Source organism: Anser cygnoides, chromosome 5, assembly GCF_040182565.1.
Source record: "Anser cygnoides isolate HZ-2024a breed goose chromosome 5, Taihu_goose_T2T_genome, whole genome shotgun sequence".
Taxonomy (NCBI): Eukaryota; Metazoa; Chordata; class Aves; order Anseriformes; family Anatidae; genus Anser; species Anser cygnoides.
Window position 1 is genome coordinate 13,595,298 of NC_089877.1, and position 20,830 is coordinate 13,616,127.

At 49.2% G+C, this 20,830-nt stretch overlaps 1 protein-coding gene across 5 annotated transcripts in view; it reads right to left on the minus strand.

The window, feature by feature from the left end:
- PRDM11 (PR/SET domain 11) overlaps positions 1-19,134 on the minus strand; it is a 47,532-nt gene extending 28,398 nt beyond the window's left edge. For 2 of the 5 annotated variants that reach the window (XM_066998955.1, XM_066998952.1), the window contains exons 1-5: positions 18,990-19,133; positions 3,984-4,102; positions 3,311-3,414; positions 2,171-2,433; positions 1,111-1,178 (exon numbers count right to left, since the gene is read on the minus strand). In XM_066998955.1, coding sequence (XP_066855056.1) covers positions 1,111-1,178; positions 2,171-2,433; positions 3,311-3,414; positions 3,984-4,099 — 551 coding nt within the window. In that variant the 5' untranslated portion in view covers positions 4,100-4,102; positions 18,990-19,133. Of the gene's footprint in view, positions 1-1,110; positions 1,179-2,170; positions 2,434-3,310; positions 3,415-3,983; positions 4,103-7,462; positions 7,557-18,477; positions 18,710-18,989 lie in introns of those variants that run through there. The other 3 variants (XM_066998954.1, XM_066998953.1, XM_066998956.1) reach the window with 3 other exon arrangements.
- Between the last annotated feature and the right edge of the window lie 1,696 nt (positions 19,135-20,830).

The following is a 20,830-nucleotide window of genomic DNA, read 5'->3' on the forward strand; positions in this document are numbered from 1 at the left end:
GAAAAATTAGATAGTTTGCTGAACTTAATGAACGTAAGTATCAGAACAGCTGTTATCCTAGCAAGGATTCAAATGGAGCAAGAAGTTGTGCTACCGGTTTTGATCAGCTACACTGGTCTTACATCTACACGTCTGTACTTCATGCTCTCTCTTCTTGCAGTGACTGGCAACTGAAAATCCCAGGCATCCAGGCCAACGATCCCGTTAACTCCCACACTAACTTACTGTTGTACAAAATGCCTTCCTGACAACAACCGCTTCCAAAATTCACCCCTGAAGGCAGGATTGGTCCGAAGTGGGACAGGCCACAGTACACAGCAATGTCCCGTTCCAGTGACTCACCACATGCACAAGGGCACATCAGTGTTTTGCCTCTGCCTCAGGAGGCTGCAAGAGTGACCTACATACACAGATACTTGAAGCACTGCATTGTTTTCAAACATTTTCTCTTACTGCTGCAGTCAACAAACCAGAGCCTGCCACACTCCTGGTTCAGCACTAACTGGTATTTGGGATGTGCTCTCTTGAGTCCCTGGGCCAGCAGAGGGAGCACAAGCACGTTCATGATGTCTACATTTGGAGCTGCAGCAACTCACTCCATGTTTCTCCTAACACAGCAGAGCTGACGCTACCAATGACAGCCACCACAGCCAAATGTTTCAAGTGAAGCCCAGAAAGGGAAAAAAAAAACACACCTCTTTCAATGTCTGTCAATTAGGAAAGGACAAAAAAAAACCAAACAGAACAAATACTACCTTGGGGATTTATTCAAAGCATTCTGCAAATATTTGAACATAAAGTAAGGAAAACAAAAAATGAAGTGAGATCTGCCAGCATTTCTAAGAGTGGATAAATAGGATTGGTCTTTATCATTTGTTCTCATTCCAGAAAATAGCCATGCTCTACACACATCCTTGTTTTAGTTCCTGTCATTGACTCTGAAGGATTCTTAACACAGCAAAGGCTGAAGAGCACAAGCAAACCCTTTATGGAAGTGTCTTTATGTGTCGTTCTGATTTGTTTTTCTGTCACACAAAACAAGGAGCATTTGATGGCCTCTCTCTGGAACACAAAGCCCCAAAAGTGAAGGTAGAAGAGAAGTGGACTCACCTCATCCAGTTTGCTTTGGTTTCATCTGTCCCATCGATGGATTTATAGCGGTTGTTCTTGTCAACAATCTGCAGACCAGAAGAGATGCAAGCATGTGAACTAGCTGGTTCAGACAGAAGGAAGTCTTCGACTTCCAAATCAGTTTCAGTTTCAGCCTCAGGTCAGGACATAAAGCTAACTATGCTAGAATCTAAGTTTTCATAGTTAAAGGCTGCTGCACAGGGCATTTGTGTGAAGGCTACTCTGAACTTGTAGCTAGTCTGGTGACTTCTTCCTATGTACGAATATCTGTAACACAGAACTATGGATGCAGCGGACAAAATGGTTAAGTCCCAAGATATAAAAGATTAACTTCCTTTTCAGGGCACAGCTGAGACACACATTTATTTCAGACAGAAGAGTGCGAGCAGCATTTCATACAAGAAGCTCTCCTTTTTTTCCTACCTAGAATTCAAGTCCCTCATCTTATTTTTAACAATAATTAATATTTGTTGATCTAGTGATACCTCTACCTCACAGGCTAACAGAGGATTTTAGTACTAGGGTAAAAAATGTTTTTTTGGTGTTGGAGGCTGCTTGTAGATCAGTTCCTGATGGACTGGGAGAGCTGCACCTCCTCTTTCCTGGCCCCTTGGGCCACCTGCTCTGCTCAAGCTGGATGGGAGGGATGTTGGAGGCCCGAAAATGAGCTCTGCAGTCTCTAAATATGATCCTTCCTCTCTCCTCCAAATGATGATCAGAGCAGAGGAGGTACCAGAGACGTCTTTGAGACTGAGTGGGGATGGAAGAACATGGCAAGAGCGAGAGGAGAAGCAAGCTCTGCTTCCTGCAGCTGTGAACTGAACTCATGCATCATGGCACCTCATGTGCTTTCACTTATCTCTGCCCTGAAGCCACTAATCATTATGGCAAGTCAATGTCAGCCCGTAGCCCACACGGGTCAGCAGAGGAGCTTCGGGAAAGGGGGAAGATGGCTAAGCTCTGGCTCCATGTGCCCGCAAGTCCCAGCCCTGAGCTGTGCAACCGGGAAGCCACTTTGTTAGGGAGACACCTCACTTACCAGCCACGAGAAGAATCCTGCAGACTTGTCCTGGCTAGAGATCTGCCCCTCGTACGGTCCGAAGATATGACCTTTGGGGATCACCTCGTTCATACAGCGCACGTCGTTCTCCCCGCTGGGCTCTTTCACCACCTCCATGCCAGGTGGGATGGTCAGCGCTGCCCGGTCAGGGATGCCAACAGGCACCGGGGTGTCAGAGACGAACACTGGGGGGCCGTGGTTGGGGCACTCATCCACAAAGTACTCCTGGCAGGACTCGCAGACTGTGGGTGTGAGGGGAGCAGGGGTTAGGTTGGGCAGACGGGATGCCCACACCAGCTCATACAACACACAGTGCTGAGGCCTGCTCACCTCAGCTCCCTGTTCTGGCCCTGGCTCAGCTGAGGCCACGGTGACCGGAGGGGCTGGCCCCCTTCCCCAGAGCTGTGTCCCTGGCCACAAAACCTGTGCAGTCTGACAAAAAAGCGTCCCTTTTTCCCCAGCTTCTTCGGCAAGCACCAGCAGTGCCACCAGTGGCTCCATGAAGTGAGAAATCCATTCACTGTCCACAGGGAGACCCCTGCAGATTACCCATTAGCAGTAACCTCCTCTACCCAAAAAGAGTGACTCCCCACACACCAGAGGGAAATGAAAACCAATATCCCTGAAAAAAATACCCTCACCTACAGCCTTCATCTTGTGCTCTGCAGAGAGAGATGGCACCCCAGGCACTGGCCCTGTGGCCAAACAGGGACTTAGGCCTACAACATTCAGGGTATGCCAATGTAACTGGCACGTGTTTTCTTTCTCAAAATAAGAGCAAAGAGCTGTTGTCCACACCATACTCCCTTCTTAGTTTCAGGTCTCATACCTTTGGCTTTTGCAGACTCTTGGGGTTTTTCCCATGTCACTTGAACTTGTACTTTCACATTTCTAGCACACTTACCACCTATCTCCCTACTGCTGCACAGCCATGACTGACAAGCCACTTTCGTGCAATGGCTTCCCTATCAAATGTGTCTTAGAAGACCACACGTGTTTGTCCCTGGCTTTTTCCTTCCTCGCTTACTTCCTGCCCCAAATCAACAGGTTGTCAATTAGGAAAGCCTGAACGCTATTTAAGAAGAGGCATTACTCTTCTCCCACCACCAAGACACTTACACCAGAAATCCACTTGCTGGAAGCTCTTGGTCACGATCAAATCCCGTTTCCCTTTCAGTTTCTTGGGCTCTACATCCATGGACTGCGGATCAGGCCTTCCAGAGCTGCGGAGAAAACAACAGAAAGATGACTTTAAGTTACTGAGACCTGGGAAACTAACAAAGAGGAACAGAAGCAATCAAGCCATGGGGACTAAACAACACTTAGTCCCTACACCTGTAGCACAGAAGTGATTCAATTTGTCATCTAAGCTGCCAAAAGCCAACACTTGAGGGGCTTTATGGCTAAAGCCTACAGGAGTTAGTGGCTTCAGCTAGAGCACCTCCACATATGACATGCACCTGGCCCGTCCCACCCGCTGGAGACTGGCAGAGTGGATTTCCACCAACAGAAAAGGCTGAGCTGCTCTGCTACAGCCCCCAAAATGTGCTGATCAAAGGCAAAGCATGGCCCTCAATACAAGCCAGCACAAGGCTGGGTGTGAACTAGCGTGTGTAGCAGACACGTGCCTAGCACGAGTGGGTGATCATCCCCGTCATGCACCTCAAGGCAGATCTCACAAGAGAGGGTTTTAGCAGCTTTGCGAGGTTCAACCATATCCCTCAAACTTTAAGCTAATGGGGAGGCGGAGAGAAGAGGCGAGAGTGCATCCGACCAAAGCTCAGCCACGTACCAAGGTTGTCCATACTCCTGGTCCCGGTGCGGAGAGCAGGCCTCTGTTTTTATTGTCACCATCTCCCCTAAGGAAGCCTGGGTCTGGTTCAAACAGTCCTTCAAGTTTTCACTCATGTTCTGAAAAAGAAGGCAAGGGATGAGAAAAATGAGCGGCCAGGAAATCACAACCTTCCTCCCTGAGGCGAGGACCCAGCCAGCAGGTTCCCCCCTAACCCTGGTCACCAAGAACAGCCACCACGCCGAAACGGGGGCACCTACATGCATACGTAGGTGGAAACCCCTTCCTGTGGTGGGGAGGAAGCAGCAGTTCAGTCTCAGGTCAGGTGAAGAATGTGAGACACCGTGGAGCAACCTGAGGCACAGGGAATGCAAAGTATGCTCCACCGCGCTCACTGAAAACGTTGCGCATGGAATTTAAGGCTGATTGATGGGATGTGTTACTGAAAGGCAGGGCACGATTATTTCAGAGCAGGTCCTCGGGGACAGAATGCCACGAAAAAGGAATACAGGTGGCAGCATGAACCAGGCGCTGCGTATGAATATAACGCGTTGGTATCCTTCTGGGAACAGAGCAAGGCATATTACAGCTCTGAAGATGGAGCTTTCTGTACACTTTGGACACCTTTGACAAACAGGTTAAGTGCCCACAATGCCCTGCAGGACTCTGACAAAACTGCACAAGTCATGTTCCCCATCTTCCTGTCCCTCGCAGTGAATGGAGCTGAACTATCACCACCCTTCCAGAACATAGGCCACCATAACAAAAATGCTTCTCCTGTAGCCCATCACAGGAGACAGGAACTACTTAATGACGCTTAAAGACAGCAAGCGTCAAACCAATAACCCCTCACACCACTTGCCACAGGGTGTTGCTGAACCAAAAACATTAGTATGGCAAGCGATGATAATTCAGAATTAGTTTAGTTAATCTTAGCATTTTTTGGAAGAGCCACTGAGTATCAGAGCATCACAGCTTGAGACAAGGAATAAAACAGAGGGTTGCTCATCTCTCTGTTATATTTGTCCTAAGATTTCCTCTAAACTGGCTGTTCTCAGGCCTGCTACCAAATTGGACAGGCTTCATGACTGCTCCCCCAAAGTCTCCTGTGACCCCCCTTCTCCACATCTGCTGCCCGATGATATGTTGCATATGAGCAGCACACAACAGACGGGCCTCTGCAGCTGATCAGTCCCCTTCTGTCAGGGAAGCTGGTGGAAGAGCTCATCCCCATCACAACTTGGCTCTGGACATCCTGAAATTCGTGTTCTTAGGCCACAAATCCCCGAGGACAGGAATTTTCTTATGCCACACACGCTTGTGGAGGACTGAGCACCATGGAAATCTGGTCTGCATTTGTACCCTGTTTACAATAAGAAGGAACTCTACTCCCAGCCTTTGTGGCTCTTTGTGCCGGGGGACAAATGATTAATTTTTCCAGCCCAACTTCTCACATGCCAACGAGCAGCCTGAAAGACCTTTATCATGTGTGTATCAAGGAAGCAGTGGTTAATGTTCATACAACACTGAAAGCAAAGCCTCAACCTAAGTACAACCAGATACATGCAAACACACAATTTATGCCTTTACAACACGTCCAGCACAGGATATATTTTCTTTTAGAATTACTATAGACAGTCAAAAAGAAGGTGACGGGGGTGCCCATCATTTCAGCAGGCTGAGCCACCGGTCTGCATTCTCCAGAGAGGAAAGAGAAAGGTCCCCTCTCCACCGCCAAGGCTACCAGCCTCTCCCGGAGGAGAAGCAAAGGTCTTTCCTGAGAAATCTGCAGAAAAGCAGCTCAGGAGGAAAAAAGAAGCAGCTGTGTGTATGTGGGGCATTGCTTAAGAAACAAATAGATGGATGCTGCCCCAGAGCTGACTAGCTGCGGGGCCTGTGCTGGCGCAGGCGAGGCGGATGCTGGCGGTGGGGCAGATGTTCTGCAGTGAACACTGTCTGAAAAAAAAATCACACATTTGGGAAGCTTGGAGGACAGGGCATGAGGAATTTAGTTGCCCACAAACCCCAAGGCCTTTTAGTAGGAAGAGCTGCAGACACATGCCCCTGCAAACAGACAATGGCTCTTCCTCTCCCATTCTTCCTTGAGGAGATTCCTGCGTTGTGAAGCAAGAGAGACCCCAGGACTGTGCAGTCTGACCTCCTGCACAACGCGGGCCATAGCACTTCCTTGAGTGAATTCCTCACTAAACTACAGAATACCTCCAAGAAGAGCAGGGGAAAAAAAAAAAGAGAAATGTAGGGTTGATTTTACATATGGAGGTTCCTTGTTTCACTGCACAGTGTGTTTTCCAGCCCTTGGTTCTCATGGTCCCCCCGAACTCGCTGCAACTTATCAGCAACATTCCTGCCCAGCACTGACAGCCATGTTCCTGCACGGACTGCAGCAGTACCTTGCACTAAGATAACGCCCTCCCTGCTCCGGCTCAAGATTTCCATGTTTGTGTCCAAGTCCCACATGTACTTTCTGGCCACCGTGCCCGGCTGGGATTTTGTGTTCAGCAAACCACCGCGCTGCTGTAAGAGTCCTAGCTCCTGCAGAGCTCTCCGGACACCACCGCTGCCAGCACCCCTACTGTCACTGTTCCTGGGTGCCTGGTTTTACATACAATACTCATGTAACTTTCTGTTTTCTCATCCAGCAAGCATGAGATCACATCCCCATCAGTAACTCCTTTTTTTATTCATTAGCGACTCTATCAAACTTTGCATTGTCCACAAATACCAACATTAATTTGTGTTTTCTTCCAGGACACCAATAAACTTGTCGATTAGCATCGAGCCAAGAAACTGAATCCCAGCGGACACAACCAGAAATACACCCGATTGAGCATGGTTCTCTTCTTGTTACTGTGACCTTTCATTTAGTTGGGTTTCTGTTTATTCAGTGTGACAGGCTGAATCATTCTAGCTGCGTATTCCAACGACCTGTGGTACAACTTCTGTGCATTAAAGACTTAAGACACACCACCACTTTTACCTTTATTGAGCAATAATAAAGCAACATCACAAGATGACATCATGCTTGCAAAGACCTATTTTCCAAAAATCTATACAGATGGATTATTACAGATAATGCTCCCTTTCATCATAACCAACCAAATCCCTATCAGCTATTATATTATTTTACTGGATGCCAACTTCAGACCAAAGGTAGCCTAATATCCCAGTTTGAACAGATTAAACTTGGTATTAGCTTGCTTATTTATGACTTAATCACTAGCACAGAGCATTTTTTTTCAGTCTAACTTGTTATGAATACATTAAAAAAAGTTTTTTGCATTTATGACCCACAGAGAGCTGTTCAGCCAGCACTTTTAAAGTCCCTCAATTTAAGTTAGCCAGAACAGCCAGCCTAAAAATGTTCTGCTTTAGTAGCTGTTGTTTGTTAATTTCCCAAGCTAATATTACAACAGAAAGCATTATGCTGCTGCTGTAACTGGTATCGTCATCCAACTTACCTAGCTTTTCCTTGAGTTGCAGAAAAGAAACATTCATCATCTCTCCAGTTCCAGGTGCCAGTAGATGACCGTGCTTTTAGGACTCTTCAAGCTCCTGATGTATATAAAGCTGTATTTAATTTTTCTAAGTTTTACCTCCCACTTTTTTTTTTCTTTCTTGCCCATTCTCCTAGTTTTCCACAATTACAAGTTTCCAATTCACATTCTACACTTTTCACTGCCTTCTTCCACTTCATTTTTGGGCAGTTTTTATAGCTGTGTTGTTTTTTATACCTAAATACCAATTTCCTCTGAAGATTTCAGATATCATAGAGAAGCAAAGCACCGGCATATTCAGAGCACGCTGCTTTGGTTAACTGCTGAAGGCATTCCCAGGATGTACATGTCCCTGTCACCATCAAGACACTCAGTCCCCTTAATGTCACACAGCCTACTGCAAAATCCCAGCAGCGCATTAGGGAAGACAATCCCTCAGTCAAAGGGATGCTGTGAAGATCCCGGTGCTGTTTACACACAACAGCAAGTCCTTTGGACAGCAAAGACAGTCACGGTGTGAGACACAACACCCCTTAGGAGGCCTGGGACACCAGCACAGCTGCGGCAAATCCCAACAGGCACAGGCAGTGCCATGTCATCTCTCCCTTTTTCACTACAAAGTAAGCAAGAACCTGTAACATCGCTGCACGACACACGTTAAGATCTCCAGTGGCTTTACCATGTTGCTAACAATAAAGGAAACAGAAGGCACAAGCACATCTGAGCTGTTAACCTCAAATGTGCAAAGAAAAGTCCAAATGGGGTTAAGCATGAACAAACCTGTGAATTCCTGTCCTCAAGAATGCCGTCTTTATCACTGCCCCTCTTGTAGTTATTAGTTAACAGCCACAGACTCTTATCTGTGTGGATCAGGCTCCAAAACAGAGCTTTAATTTTACGTTTTACTGGCGCATTTCCCAGATTTGGACATTCTTGCATGTGAAACAGCCATATAGGAATCCATCCCCTCCTCAGTACACAGCTCGTTCCCTCCATTTCTCACTGCTGGCCTTCTAGAGGTCATCGCCTCTCCTTTTAAGAAAGATCTTGCATAGCTAGTATAACATTTTAAAGTGTGGGCCCATGGTTAAAGATGGACTTCAATTCATATGCTTTTCCTACAGTTGCATATTATTACCAGAAATAGTAATCCAGAACGCTCAGCCACTGACGAGCCCCGAAGGGGAATAAAGCACTGCATTCAAGGCTCCGAGGTCCCCCCTGACAGCCACAAATGACCCAGGAGGACCATTTTCCTCGAGGTGTATTCACTTACCAAGGACCTTGGCCATGCCAACTGTTTCAGGTCACTTTATGAGGTATCAGCTGGCTACACAGCTGGCCATGCATGGCCGCAACCCATGTAAACACCAATGGATCCCGCAGGATGAGAGTGGGAACCAGTTTGTTCAGCGGAGGTCCCTGTCCATTGACGGACACTAACCCCATGCTATGATGGGAAAATTGCTTCTAAGTCAACAGTTGCCACGGCCTTGGCTTAACATCCCCCTGCTGGAGTACGATGTTGGGGGCAAAGCTGTCCTGCGGCCGGTGGCACAGCTGAGCAGTGTCCCGACACGGTGACACCGGTGACCTGCCTCCTCGCCTGCTGCCGGGCTCTTCCTCGACAGCCTCAGAACAGGGCTGAAATGCATCCAGCTGCACAAGGTTGAAGGCCGGGGCACTCACAGATTCAAACTTTGTGAGCATTATAGTGGCATGGGTGATGCAGGATTTGAGCAGCATGTGCTGCAAACACGACTTGTTTTAAACACTGCCAATTACTTCACTACAGTTGGTAGCCATAAACTCACTGGAAGAGAAGTATGATACATTTTCTTTGAGTTTTGAATTCTCAAAACACTTAAGAAGATCAGGACTGCACCAAAGACAACTGTAAACACCACCAATTTTGCTGCAGCTTTCTGAAGTTTTAAGAACCACCCTCAAAACCACGGGACTTTAAACAGTTTTACAGTAGGGAAGGCTGAGAGTTGTCAGTGGTTTCAGTGACCTGCTCAAGACCAGCATCTGAGGTGACAAACAGTGTCATGGCACCCAAATGCTGAGTTCCCAGTATTATCCTCACTGCATAAGGGCTGAGGACAGGGAAATTTCCGTTTGCCAGCCTCCAACTCCTCCTTTCATTTCAAGTAGACGCAAGACACATTCTCACTGTCACTCTTGTATGGTTCATTAAGAAAACATGCCATCAAAATCTGCCACGATCTACCTCAGGACAGACATATTTTGGAGGAAGAAGAAGGAAAACAACATCTGAAATAATCCCTGAGTTAGTCTAAATTAGTTTGTCTTATTGAACCCATGGTTGCTCCTAGTCAAGGTGGAAAACGCTGCTGACTTTACAGAATTTACCACAAAACCCCGTATTATGGTCATTTCAGAGCGTTTACCCTTTGTTGATCCAAGAGCAGGAAGCTCATCACGGCTCAACAGAAGTCTCTGCAAACTGGATTATTTGGCGCAACTTCTCCACATTAAGTGTTGAGTAAGGACATATTTGCACAGCAGGATGCTGACAAAGTAAAGCTCCCATGCAACCTAAGCCCCTCAAACAGTGCAGCATGCTATGGAGCAAAGACAGCTGCTCACTGCAGTTAGAAGAATTTGCAAGGGACTTGCATTTTCAAAGTACATTGAAAATAATTCCCTTAAACTGAAAACTTCTCTTTTTGGTGTATTTGGCTCTTTGCACTGATCTCCCTGATTCATAGTTTAAGGGCAGAAGGGAGAATTAGGTCAACCTGACTGATCCCCTCCAAGTCACATGCCCTTACCTTTAGCCTATAAAGGGGACGAAATCTCCATCTGAGTCTGGCAAGGGGAAGAGGAGCCAACAGAAGTTCATTTCAATTGTTAATCACCGCCGCTGACAAGTTATATATGAATCTTTCGAGTTTTGGGCACCAGTCAGCAGTTCTTTTAAAGGGCCCTGCAACCTCGTGGAAAAGGCTGAAATACCCAGCACGTTGGGGGGCTGCTTTGAGCAAATGGAAAGATTTGCTTCCAGGGTTAATGGCTGTAAGAAACCTCACCATCTTTGGTCAGGAGTGCCAGTTGCACTTCTTCGCCTTTGGCTTCCTCAACATAATATATACGTACGTGTATGAAGTTAAACAAACAGGAACAAAAATCCAGTACTAAAACAAGATGCCATTCAAACAACATTTTTCTCCCCAAGGACAGAGCAAGAACACAACGAAGTGACAGATGTAAGCCTTGTTCCTTAAGGTACTACTGAGAGGTGTTTGGATAGCAGTAGCGATAAGCACCGAACAAAAACATATCCATGGCTCAGTTCAGTACATGTCCCCATCCAGCATTCTCAGCTTTCCAACAATTTTCATCGTTCTGTGTCACTGTTCCAGTTTGCTGTACGTTATTTTAAGATGCTGGCACTGGAAAGCCACGCTGATGTAAGAGTGAATCTGAAGTAAACATAAGGGCTCCAGACATAAAACTGCCTCCGTACCCCTATTCATTACTTCCCCGCCGGTGTGTCCAGACTTGCGGTAGTCTTTTTCAGCCGTGACTTGGCACAGAAAGCTCCGCAGAGCTGTCTGCCCCTTCTGACCCCTCTGCTCTTGCGAGAGATGGCTTGGGATGCAGCCTCCCATTTCACAGATTGTGGTCAGACCATTCCTCTCCATGGTCATAACTCTCCACTTGTCTATATGAAAATGGTTTTATTTTATATATGGTTTTTACTTTGCATATATGGGTCCATTTACCAAAACTAACTGATTACTCTGCACAGCTGTCCTGCCCTTGTCAATAGCTACAGTTCACCAAACTCGTTTCAGCTACACATTTCACCAGTGATGAGTCACGCTTTCTTCTGCATCATTGAGTAGGTGTCAAACAGAATTGGCTTCTTTCTTCCCCTCAGTTCAAGGGAAGGGTCACCAAGTCTACTTCTTTGAAAATGCAGGCTCCGCGTATCACGTTGCGGAGACTCTTCTGTAAAATGATCAAGCTCTAGCTTAAAATAGCTGAATTATTTGCTCCCTTCGTCTAAGGTGGCAATGCCAGACTTGCTCTTTCAGTGGTGAAAAACCGTTTTCTATATTCACCTTAACGTTAAACCACAAACGGTTGATTTATTTGTGTGCTAACACTGTCCTTTAGCTTAGTGTATCCTTCATCCTCCTTACTGTTTATACTGCCGCTTCAGTTTATTTATTGGATGCCGACTCTCTATCAATCACTACCTTCAGTTCCTAAGCCACTTGGATTTTACTGGTATTCTTTGGCATCGGATATTAATTGGGTTCTCCTGCACTGAGTTAACTGCTGTATGTAGTATCTAAGTATATCACGTCTACTCAGCTTTCTTTAAAACAACTTTAAGTTTCTTGAAGAATAAAATTAGACCTATTAGATGGACAGGTAGAAGACACGTCCCGTAACAATCACATTCAGCTGAACTTCAATCAAGTTTAATTCATCTCTTTACATTTACCCAGAGCTGGCAGCACACTATCCAACCCATCACTTCCTTGGCCATCCGCATGGCCATTTTCAGAACCGTCCCAACACAATCACTCTTCCATTCTCCCGGACTTTCTGTGATACATGAAGAGAGGTGAAACGTGAACATCAGCAAGCTCAAGACATCCTCTTGTTAATCCAGTGCATGCTTTGCTTCACAGGAACATGCTCAAATGGCCTTCTACTACTCTCATCCATGGAAAGACAAAAAGGCTGGAGCAAGGCCACGCTCGGTGCCAGGCTGAGCCACCACAGCTCAGTGTCCAGCCAGCCCAAAACCTCCCGTGGGTCAGCAACACCAGCGTTTCACGAAGTTTAACACTGGCGAGGTAAAAAGGGAAAGGAAAGGGAAGGGAAGGCGTGGGGGCGGGCAGGAAGCAAACCCAAGTCGCTGCTTTCTAAATAGCAGATGTGGCTATTCTGGCGAGCAAACTTCCACCTCAATTTCTAACCCACAAAGATGGGAAATGATTCATGAAAAATCAACAGGATAAAATTAGCTGGAAGGCAGAGAGATAATTCATGCAACCCAACCGTCACGGGCTGAAGTGCCAGCACTACCAGCGCTGCCTGGCATTTCAGCCTCCGGTGCCCTTCAGTGACTGGCATCCGGCCAGTGATCAGCCTCACATATATTTCCTTACTGTCTAAATTAGCTCCTCTGGAGAGCACATCCATCTTACAACAACACAGCCTTTCACTCAACGCTTTTCTAGAAGTTCAGGCTTTTTTTTTTTTTTTTTAAACGTTACCTGAAGTACTCTGTCTTTTTTTCTTCCACTGGTGGTAGGTGGGATGGACTGGCAGGACAGACAGGCTTGCACACACGTGCAAAGCACAGCCAAGCTATGCACGAAATCCAAACCGCCCCACCAAGTCAGAAAGCTCAGTGCATGTCACCAGAGCACCCTGCCCCACGGCAGCAATGCACTCCACAGCAATAACTGAGCCCCCGTCTGCCTTTATGCACACCAGTGTATACACACACCTTTATAACGCTGGTGATTTTTGAGAAACTTCCCCTAAATTCTGTCGCATGAAAAGCACAAGCCACAAAACACAATTTTATCCTTGATACGGCCACGTGACATCAAGTTTCTCGAGCAGCCGGCACTACTCACAGATCACAACCCACAGCTCTTCATCCTAACGGCGGGTGAGACACCTCCCGCCCCTCCATCAGACCTCAGGACTTCCAGTAGGCACCTGGCCACTGCGCAAGGCCCCTTCCTTCCCGCCACCCCAAGGAAAAGCTTTGGGAACCAGCTGCCAAAGCCTCCGCAGCAGAGAGCACTGACACCTCCAGGCAGACAGTCTCAGCCACAAGGGGGGTCCCCATTCAGCTGGGACCTGTGAGTATGGACGTAACATCAATACCACATCGTGCTCTGGTGTCATTTGTCCATTTGGTACCATATTGCTTTTGTTGAAGGATGTTACGTGACGGCTCCTTGATGCTTGTTATAGTGGTGTCACCCTTCTTGGGCTACAGGACACAGCAAGCAGCTCCCTTCTTTGCACAGATTCAGCCTTCTGTCTCCAGCCCCTCCAAGCTATTTGGGGGGAAAGTGAGAAGATACACGTAAATCATACTTTCAGCTGTTTCTAAAACTCTAACAAACTAGCTCACCCCTTGAAAGGCACTAATGAACACACCGAGCAGAATGAGCACAAATCAACTGCTCTACAAAACGCAGGGAAAGCAAAAGCCATATTTATTTCTTCTCGTTTGTACCCTCTTGCAGGCCATTAGGGAGATAAGATCTCACAGTACAACAGACATTATTCAGGGCTGGTAAATCTGTCTACAGGTTAGGGGCTCATGTTACACCGCTTGGATGAGTACTGGCTGAGCGTGGGTCACACCGACCCCCTTTCCTTGGTGCAGGCAGCAGTCCAGATATTCCCAGTGTCAGATCTGCCAAGAAATCAGATATCCGTGTGCTGAATTCACCACCACCACCACTTGATCTGCACATTCCCTTCTATACAGAGAGAGGGGTGTTCGGATCCTGCATATCCTAATGCAGCAAAAAGTTTCCAGCAGGAGCCAAGCACCTCTGGTCTACCCCTCCAACACCCCCTCGAGCGTGTCTTCGACGTAAAGGTGTCGGGTTGCACAGAAATAGCTAATCCTTTACACTATGGGCATTTTTAAAATGCTGATTAGTGGAAGCACAGAAGAGCTCATTCAATGCCTGTCCAAAGAGAAGAGGGGGCACATCACAGTGACTTCAAGCACACGAGTCACTGGCACACTACGAAAATTCACTGACTACACCAAGAGAACTCAAAGGCAACATTTCAACACCTGACAACAGAATGAGACCTGGTTAAAAGGAAACACAACCACCAGTTAAGTCCCTCAGACCTAGGGAGCACACGTTAACATCTGATTTAGTTGGTGCTAGCTCTCAACACGTCTAGGAGACGCAGTAAGTGGATCCACCTTTCTGGAGGTGCCGTCTTTGCAATAGCAACGCAGTGCTGGCTGGCGAGGTTCCGCACAAGAAGTCAGGTACTGCTGCACCCATCAGTCAGTCCGTCACTACGTGGTCTGGGAAAAAATCGTTAAGGAACAAAGCAACTTATACACTGTATATAACAAAGTTTTCTTTGCGGTTGTAAGGGGAACAAAAATTCAGTAACTGATTTGTTTCTATTCTTCAAAAGCTGATTGACCTCATATGGGCTCAAATAAAAAAATTAACAACAAAAAAAATCAAAAAAACAAACACTGCATGCCTAGGCAAGTACACAGCTCCAGAATGTATGTTATTGTTCACAGAAGTATGTCATCAATACTGATTTTTCCTTTAGCTTCCAAGTATTTTCATTAATTTCCTCTGAATGAAAAGACTGGACTCTGCAAACTGTGGCATATTTAACATCTGCATCAGCCTTTCCAAGCAAAATGTCTCCAATTGAAGGAGAGCAGCAGACCTAATTAAGTACGCTCTAGTAGCTTGGGAAAAAAAAAAAAAAAACAAACAAACATACAAGAACAGAACCCTTCCGAATACCCTGAAGCACACAGACACCAGCAAGTCAAGGATTATTCAAATGAAAGGTGTAAAGAGGGATGTGCTAGGAGTGAAAAGGTAACCCCAGCCAAACTTAGGACACCTTTCAAGGAAGATAGTACGTAAACCTCGTCTGCTCAGCTATTTGAGGCTCCGGGTGTAGGACTGCAGTTAACTGCACTCAGTTTATTATGATATAGTTTATGTGACACATTTTCAAAATAAAGCTTCGTTGTACTGAGTGGGAATGCACTGGACAACATTTGAAGTCGATTATCAGCCTGGAAACAGCTGATGTCCCTGGCCAACATCAGCTCCAATTACTGGCCTTCAACATGATACTCTCCAAAGCAGCACTCGCTGGGAGCCAGCAAAAGCCACGTGCCCGCGGTGCTCCGATGCTTGCTGAGAAGGGTGCAAGCAGTGCTTCCAGGCATGCAGGTGTGCCCAGCCCACGGACCTGCATAGGGTGCACGCTGGGCAGGCGCCCGGTGCAAGGTGGGGATGCTGCTAGCTCTCTGGAGAAGCCACTTAGAGCAAGCCTGAGATGAATTCCTAAACAACACCCGTTCCTAAAAGCCATCCTGGCAACCTTACAGAGCCCCTGGGATTGCTCCTGACGTTCAGTGCTCGGCCTCGCCACTGAAGCTCATTTCAGTGCCCCCTCGGGCTAATCCTTCCTGCAGCACCGCTGCCAGCACAGTACTGGAGAACAGGCTCCTGATAGAGCTGCTGAATTTTGGAAATCCTGTCTCCACCTTCCTCTGACAGTCATAACCCGAGGCACCTACACTTTTCATAAAGCCTTTAAAGGGAAGACACTCACTTTCCATGTTAACAATCCACCAGCTTAGACTCCTTCACCAGTAATTCTCATGATCATATAAGTGCCTAAAGCACATTTCTCATGGAAAATGCAGAAATTACAAATAACTACCAAGGCGCGGGACATGGTACAGTTTGCCCACTAACAGAAACCATAGATTCACTGCTCAGACCACGGAAGTAAAACTACTCTGGCTGAAAAGCCAAAGCCTAGGGAGCAAAAAAGAAAAGGGGCAAAGAAACGAACCCATTTGTCAGCGTGCTCAAATGGGACGACTTCCCTTACGATACCCTTCTGATGGGCCCCTTATTGATGGCTGTTTGCGACCGAGGGACTGTGCTGAAATGCTGCTCTGCAGTATGCATTACCGATCCCTCTCCAGAGGCTGCCAGATTCTGCAGATTGCAGCTTAAACCTTAAATTACATGTATAATGTTTTTACCTTCTGACTGCAGAGAAGCTGTTCCGAGTATGAAAGGCTGGACCGCTGCCTCCCCATGTTGCGGACAGAGGAGCCCTTTGAACAACAGCTCTCGGGGATGTAGGCTATCCCGCTCACACAAGCGCAGCATTGACCGGGAAGCATAATGGCAAAGGTTTAAGTGTCAATATTTTGAATTGCTTCACTCTCTCCGCAGAAACATATAGGTTCTTGCAATTATGCGCGCTGTTTGGGATGGAAGGGGGAAAAGCACCAGTGCTACCCTCACCAACTCTAGCTTAAGTCAGAAACCGACACGGTAAGGACAGTGACTAGACATCTAAAGATCCATACTGCAAACCCAACTCCAGATGACAAGTCAAAATTTACACCCCTTCCCCTCTGCTGTCTTCCCTCCCTGCTCTCAACCTTCCCAATCCTCTCCGGTATTAGTGTAGTGCCTGCCAACCGCGTGATGGGCATTTTAAAGAAAAACATCCCTAATGTGGGATGTTTGTGCTGCCCTCCTCACCAGGTCACTCCTCCGTCCACTTTGGCTGCCCTCACCTTCCAGAGAAGCCACACAACTGTTCTGCATTTTCCACAGCGCTTTGCTCGGCCTCTTCTACCTGCACACTTTCTCTGTTTCTGGAGCACGTTTCCCTAGCCTTCTTTCTGAAGATGCTGCTCAGCAAGGCAAGAGCCTGCCTCTCGCCTTGTCCTCTGTTTTTTCTTCAGGAGGTTGGACTCGCTACTGGAATCCACTTTCACCGGCAAGTTCAGCTAGCAGGGATTCTCGAAAAGCAACATTTCGCAGTGTCATTTTAGAAGGACCACTGCTCCACAGGCTTTATTTTTTCTCCTATTTAAAAGAACCTTCAGCAGCAGGAAAGAGGTCACAGGGAGAACGGAGGAGTCAGCGCCTGTGAAACTAAAGCCTTCTTCACCCGACTACCGCAGAGGAGGTCAGTGCAGAAGACGACACTAAAACTGTCTGCAGCGGCACAGGATTTCTGGTCCACGCCACTTCCCCCTGCACCACAGAGCTTCAGGCAGCAGCGCCGCAGAGAAGTGCTGGCGATGAAATACTTCAACACGCAGAGAAACAACAAGAGAGATACAGGGCAGGGATGCTTGTGGCCTGCGCCACGGCACTGCTGCCCGCCAGCAGGCCTTGGGACTTGCTCTGTGACAGCGTGGTGGCACGTGCCAGCTCCTTGTCACCAGACATGTCCCTGCCTCCAGCAACTCTCCGCCCGGGGGCAGAAGGACCTGTGCTTGGAGAGCTCCACGCCGCAGTACGAAGAACCTCCAGCCTGCCCTGATGTGTGTCATAAAGAGCCCAGATTTCTTAAAATGCCAGAAAGCTGCAACCCAAACCGAGGAAGGAGAGCTATTTTTGCTTGTTTTGGCTTTTTCAGGAGAACTGGTTGTTCACAGGTCTCGGATACACGTTCCCGACGCCAAGCTGGGAATCCACACCAACAGTTCCCACCTGCCCTCCCACCAGCGGGCACACGGCTTGGATCTCCAGACCAAGCTCTAGCAGCTGGTTTCTTCCCTCTGGAGGCCCCCCAGCTCAGCCATGGCATTACTACTTGGTTATCGACCGAAAACCAGTCACTTCGTCTCTGGGACAGCCTTCAGCCTCTCCATGCAAGCCTTTACACAAACGCCACCGCGACCACCGGATCAACAACAACCACTTTAACGACGCTATTCCAACGTCACGAACTTCAGACGTTTCCTGCTGGCGAAGGCAGAGCGGGGCAGCCACCGGCACCCCCCCCCCCCCACCTCCCCGCGCCGCCCCAGCCCCTCCCCGCCGGGCGCTCCCGGCCGCGGCCCCCGGGGAGCCCCTCGCCGCTCCGCCCCGCCCCCTCCCGCCCGCCCCCGCCGCCCATTGGCCGCCGGCGCCGTCACTCAGCGGCCGCGCTCCCGCCGCCGCGGCGCGGGCGGGAGGGGAGCGGCGGGGCCGGGAGGGAGCGGGCGGGGAGGGGGAGGAGGAGGAGGAGGAGGAGGAGGAGGAGAGGAGGGGGCGCTACCTGGCCGCGGGTCGCCGCCGCCGCCCCGCCGCGGGCGCCCCCGTCCCGCCGCCCTCCGGCGCGACCCCCGGGCGGGGCCCCCGCGCTGGCCGCCCGCCCGTCCCCCGCAGCCATGTTCGTGGCCACCTTGGCTACCAGCGGGGCTGACTCACCTCGGCGCTGCGGGCGCGGGGGGCCCGCCTCGGCGTCCCGGGGAGGGGGGGGGCCCGCTCCGCACGGGGGGGGGGGGCCCGGCTGGCTGCGCCCTGCCTCCCCGCCGCCCCGCCGGCCCCGCTCGCTAGGCGGAGGCGAGGACGGGTCCCGGGGCCGGGCCGGGCTCGGCGGAGGCGGCGGCGGCTCCCTCCCTCCCGGCCGTGACCACCATCTTATTAGCACAGGAAATGACATGGAGAACGGAAGAGAGGGGCGTTCGGGGGCCGAGCCCGGGGACCCCCCGAACCGGGGGGAGGCGCCGCCGGCCCGCCCGGCCCGGCCCGGCCCGGCCCGCTGGGGCTCTCCCGGGGCCGCGCCGCTCCCGCCTCGCCTGCGAACGCCCGCCCCGGTGCCTGGCGCCCGAGGTGAAGCGAGAAAGGGGGAAAAAAAAAAAAAAAAAAAAAAAAAACAACCACGCACAAAGCAGGAAAAAAAAAATAGCGAGGAAACCCAAACCGCCCTCAATTCCCACCTCCTGCTCCGCAGCCTGCGAGTTCCGCGCCGAGCCGGCGGCGATCAGCGCCCGCAGCCGCCCCGGCCGGGCAGGGGCTCGGGGGGGGGAGGCTTTTAAGGACGGAGCCGGCGGCCGAGGGGGTGCCCCGGGCCGGGCCGGGCTCCCCCCGCGCTGCCCGCCCGCCGCCGCGGCCACCACCTGCCGCCGGGCCGGGCCCGCCGGGCCCCCCCCCCGGGGGCCGCTGGCAGCCCCGGGGAGAGGCGGAGGAGAGGTCCTCGGCCGCAGCGAGGGGGCTCCTGCGGGCTCCTGTGGGTGCCCCTGGCCCTCCCGGGGTGTCATTGCCCCCCACAAGGAAAAGGCGAGCCCGGGGACTCGTTTCTAATCCTCCCCCTCCCCCCAAAAAACGCAACACAACACAACCCACCCGACAGCAACAAGAAGAACCCAGCCCCCCGAGCTCTGCGCAGAAATTATGGGCAGCGCGATGACTGACAAAAAGTAGGCATAATTTAATAAACGGAGGAAACATGTCTCACCAGTAAAACAAATTCTAAATAAAACCATCTGCGAGCATTAAACTTGAAACAATGCAAACTGCTCGGCTGCTTTGCCAAAAGAGGCACAGTGGGGGGTAAAGAGAGGGATAGATAAATGGCCGTAATTTTTCAGTTCCTTTGGTTGACAATGAGCTTGTATGTGAACAGGGCTGTGGTGGCAATGTACATGCTCCGGTGCTTGGAGCTACTTCCCTTTTTCTGCAGCCCTGAGAAATACCCTCGTCTGCAGTCCCAAGAAATGCAGATCTTCCCTATTACTTGCCATCCTGAGGTGCCTGCTGTAAAGGGACCGGATGAGGTGTGGATGGAGAGTAGTGAGGACGTAGCGTAAACGAAATCAAGGCCTGCTCCTGCCATCCTTGAGCTGCTTCCACTGCTGTCACTGAGGGCTTGGGGGTGGCAGGACTTCAGGACCAGGTCGCGGTATATTACTTGAGTTGGCTAAAGATACTGCCTGGCCAAACAATGAGGAAGGTAATCAACACAAGTGCAGAATGAGCTTGCTCTACAGCGGCAGCACGGATGATTATTTTGAAGTTTAAATGAGTGCCGTTCGTCAGGTCCCCAGCTGCGGTACGCTTTTTGTTCCCCATTTCTAACCTCTCGAGGGAGGATTCCTTCTCAAAGGGTAAACGTGCTGTGTAACTTTACCCTTACCAGTAACCACAGATAGATGGACTTTGAGGCACTTGCACTTGCCTGGGACAGGCATACCATAAGCTGTCAGCACCTTCAGACTCCTCAGAAATATTAGAGATCCTAGCAGAGCTGCTCTAGTTTGCAGTTTCTGTCTATGTGCTGAAATGTATGAGAACACTCCGCTGGCAGCCAGGCGGACAATGGGCTTGTAAATATGATTGATGAATGAACTGCGAGAAAAAATAATAATTAAAAACACAATAAAAATCATGGAAGTAATACAAATGCATGCTGAATGCCATGTTAATTTGAAGTAATAGTTTTGTCATAGCTGTTGCAGTCTAAGGCGGTAAGAGCAGGCTCAAAGGGAGGCATAAAGCTTTTATTTACAAAGAAAATTAAATATTTAAGTACAATATAAATAACAGCTATTATGTCTCCTCGCAAACACGGGCATGCTAATTTATTGGGAGGGAGTTCTCTTGTCTTAAAGTGTGTCCCTATGTGTTTAATAGTCAGGCAATAAAATCCCCACAAAGAAGATTTCAGAATCACAGAATCACAGAATCGTCTAGGTTGGAAGAGACCTCCAAGATCATCTAGTCCAACCTCTGCCCTAACACTAACAAGTCCTCCACTAAACCATATCACTAAGGGCTACAT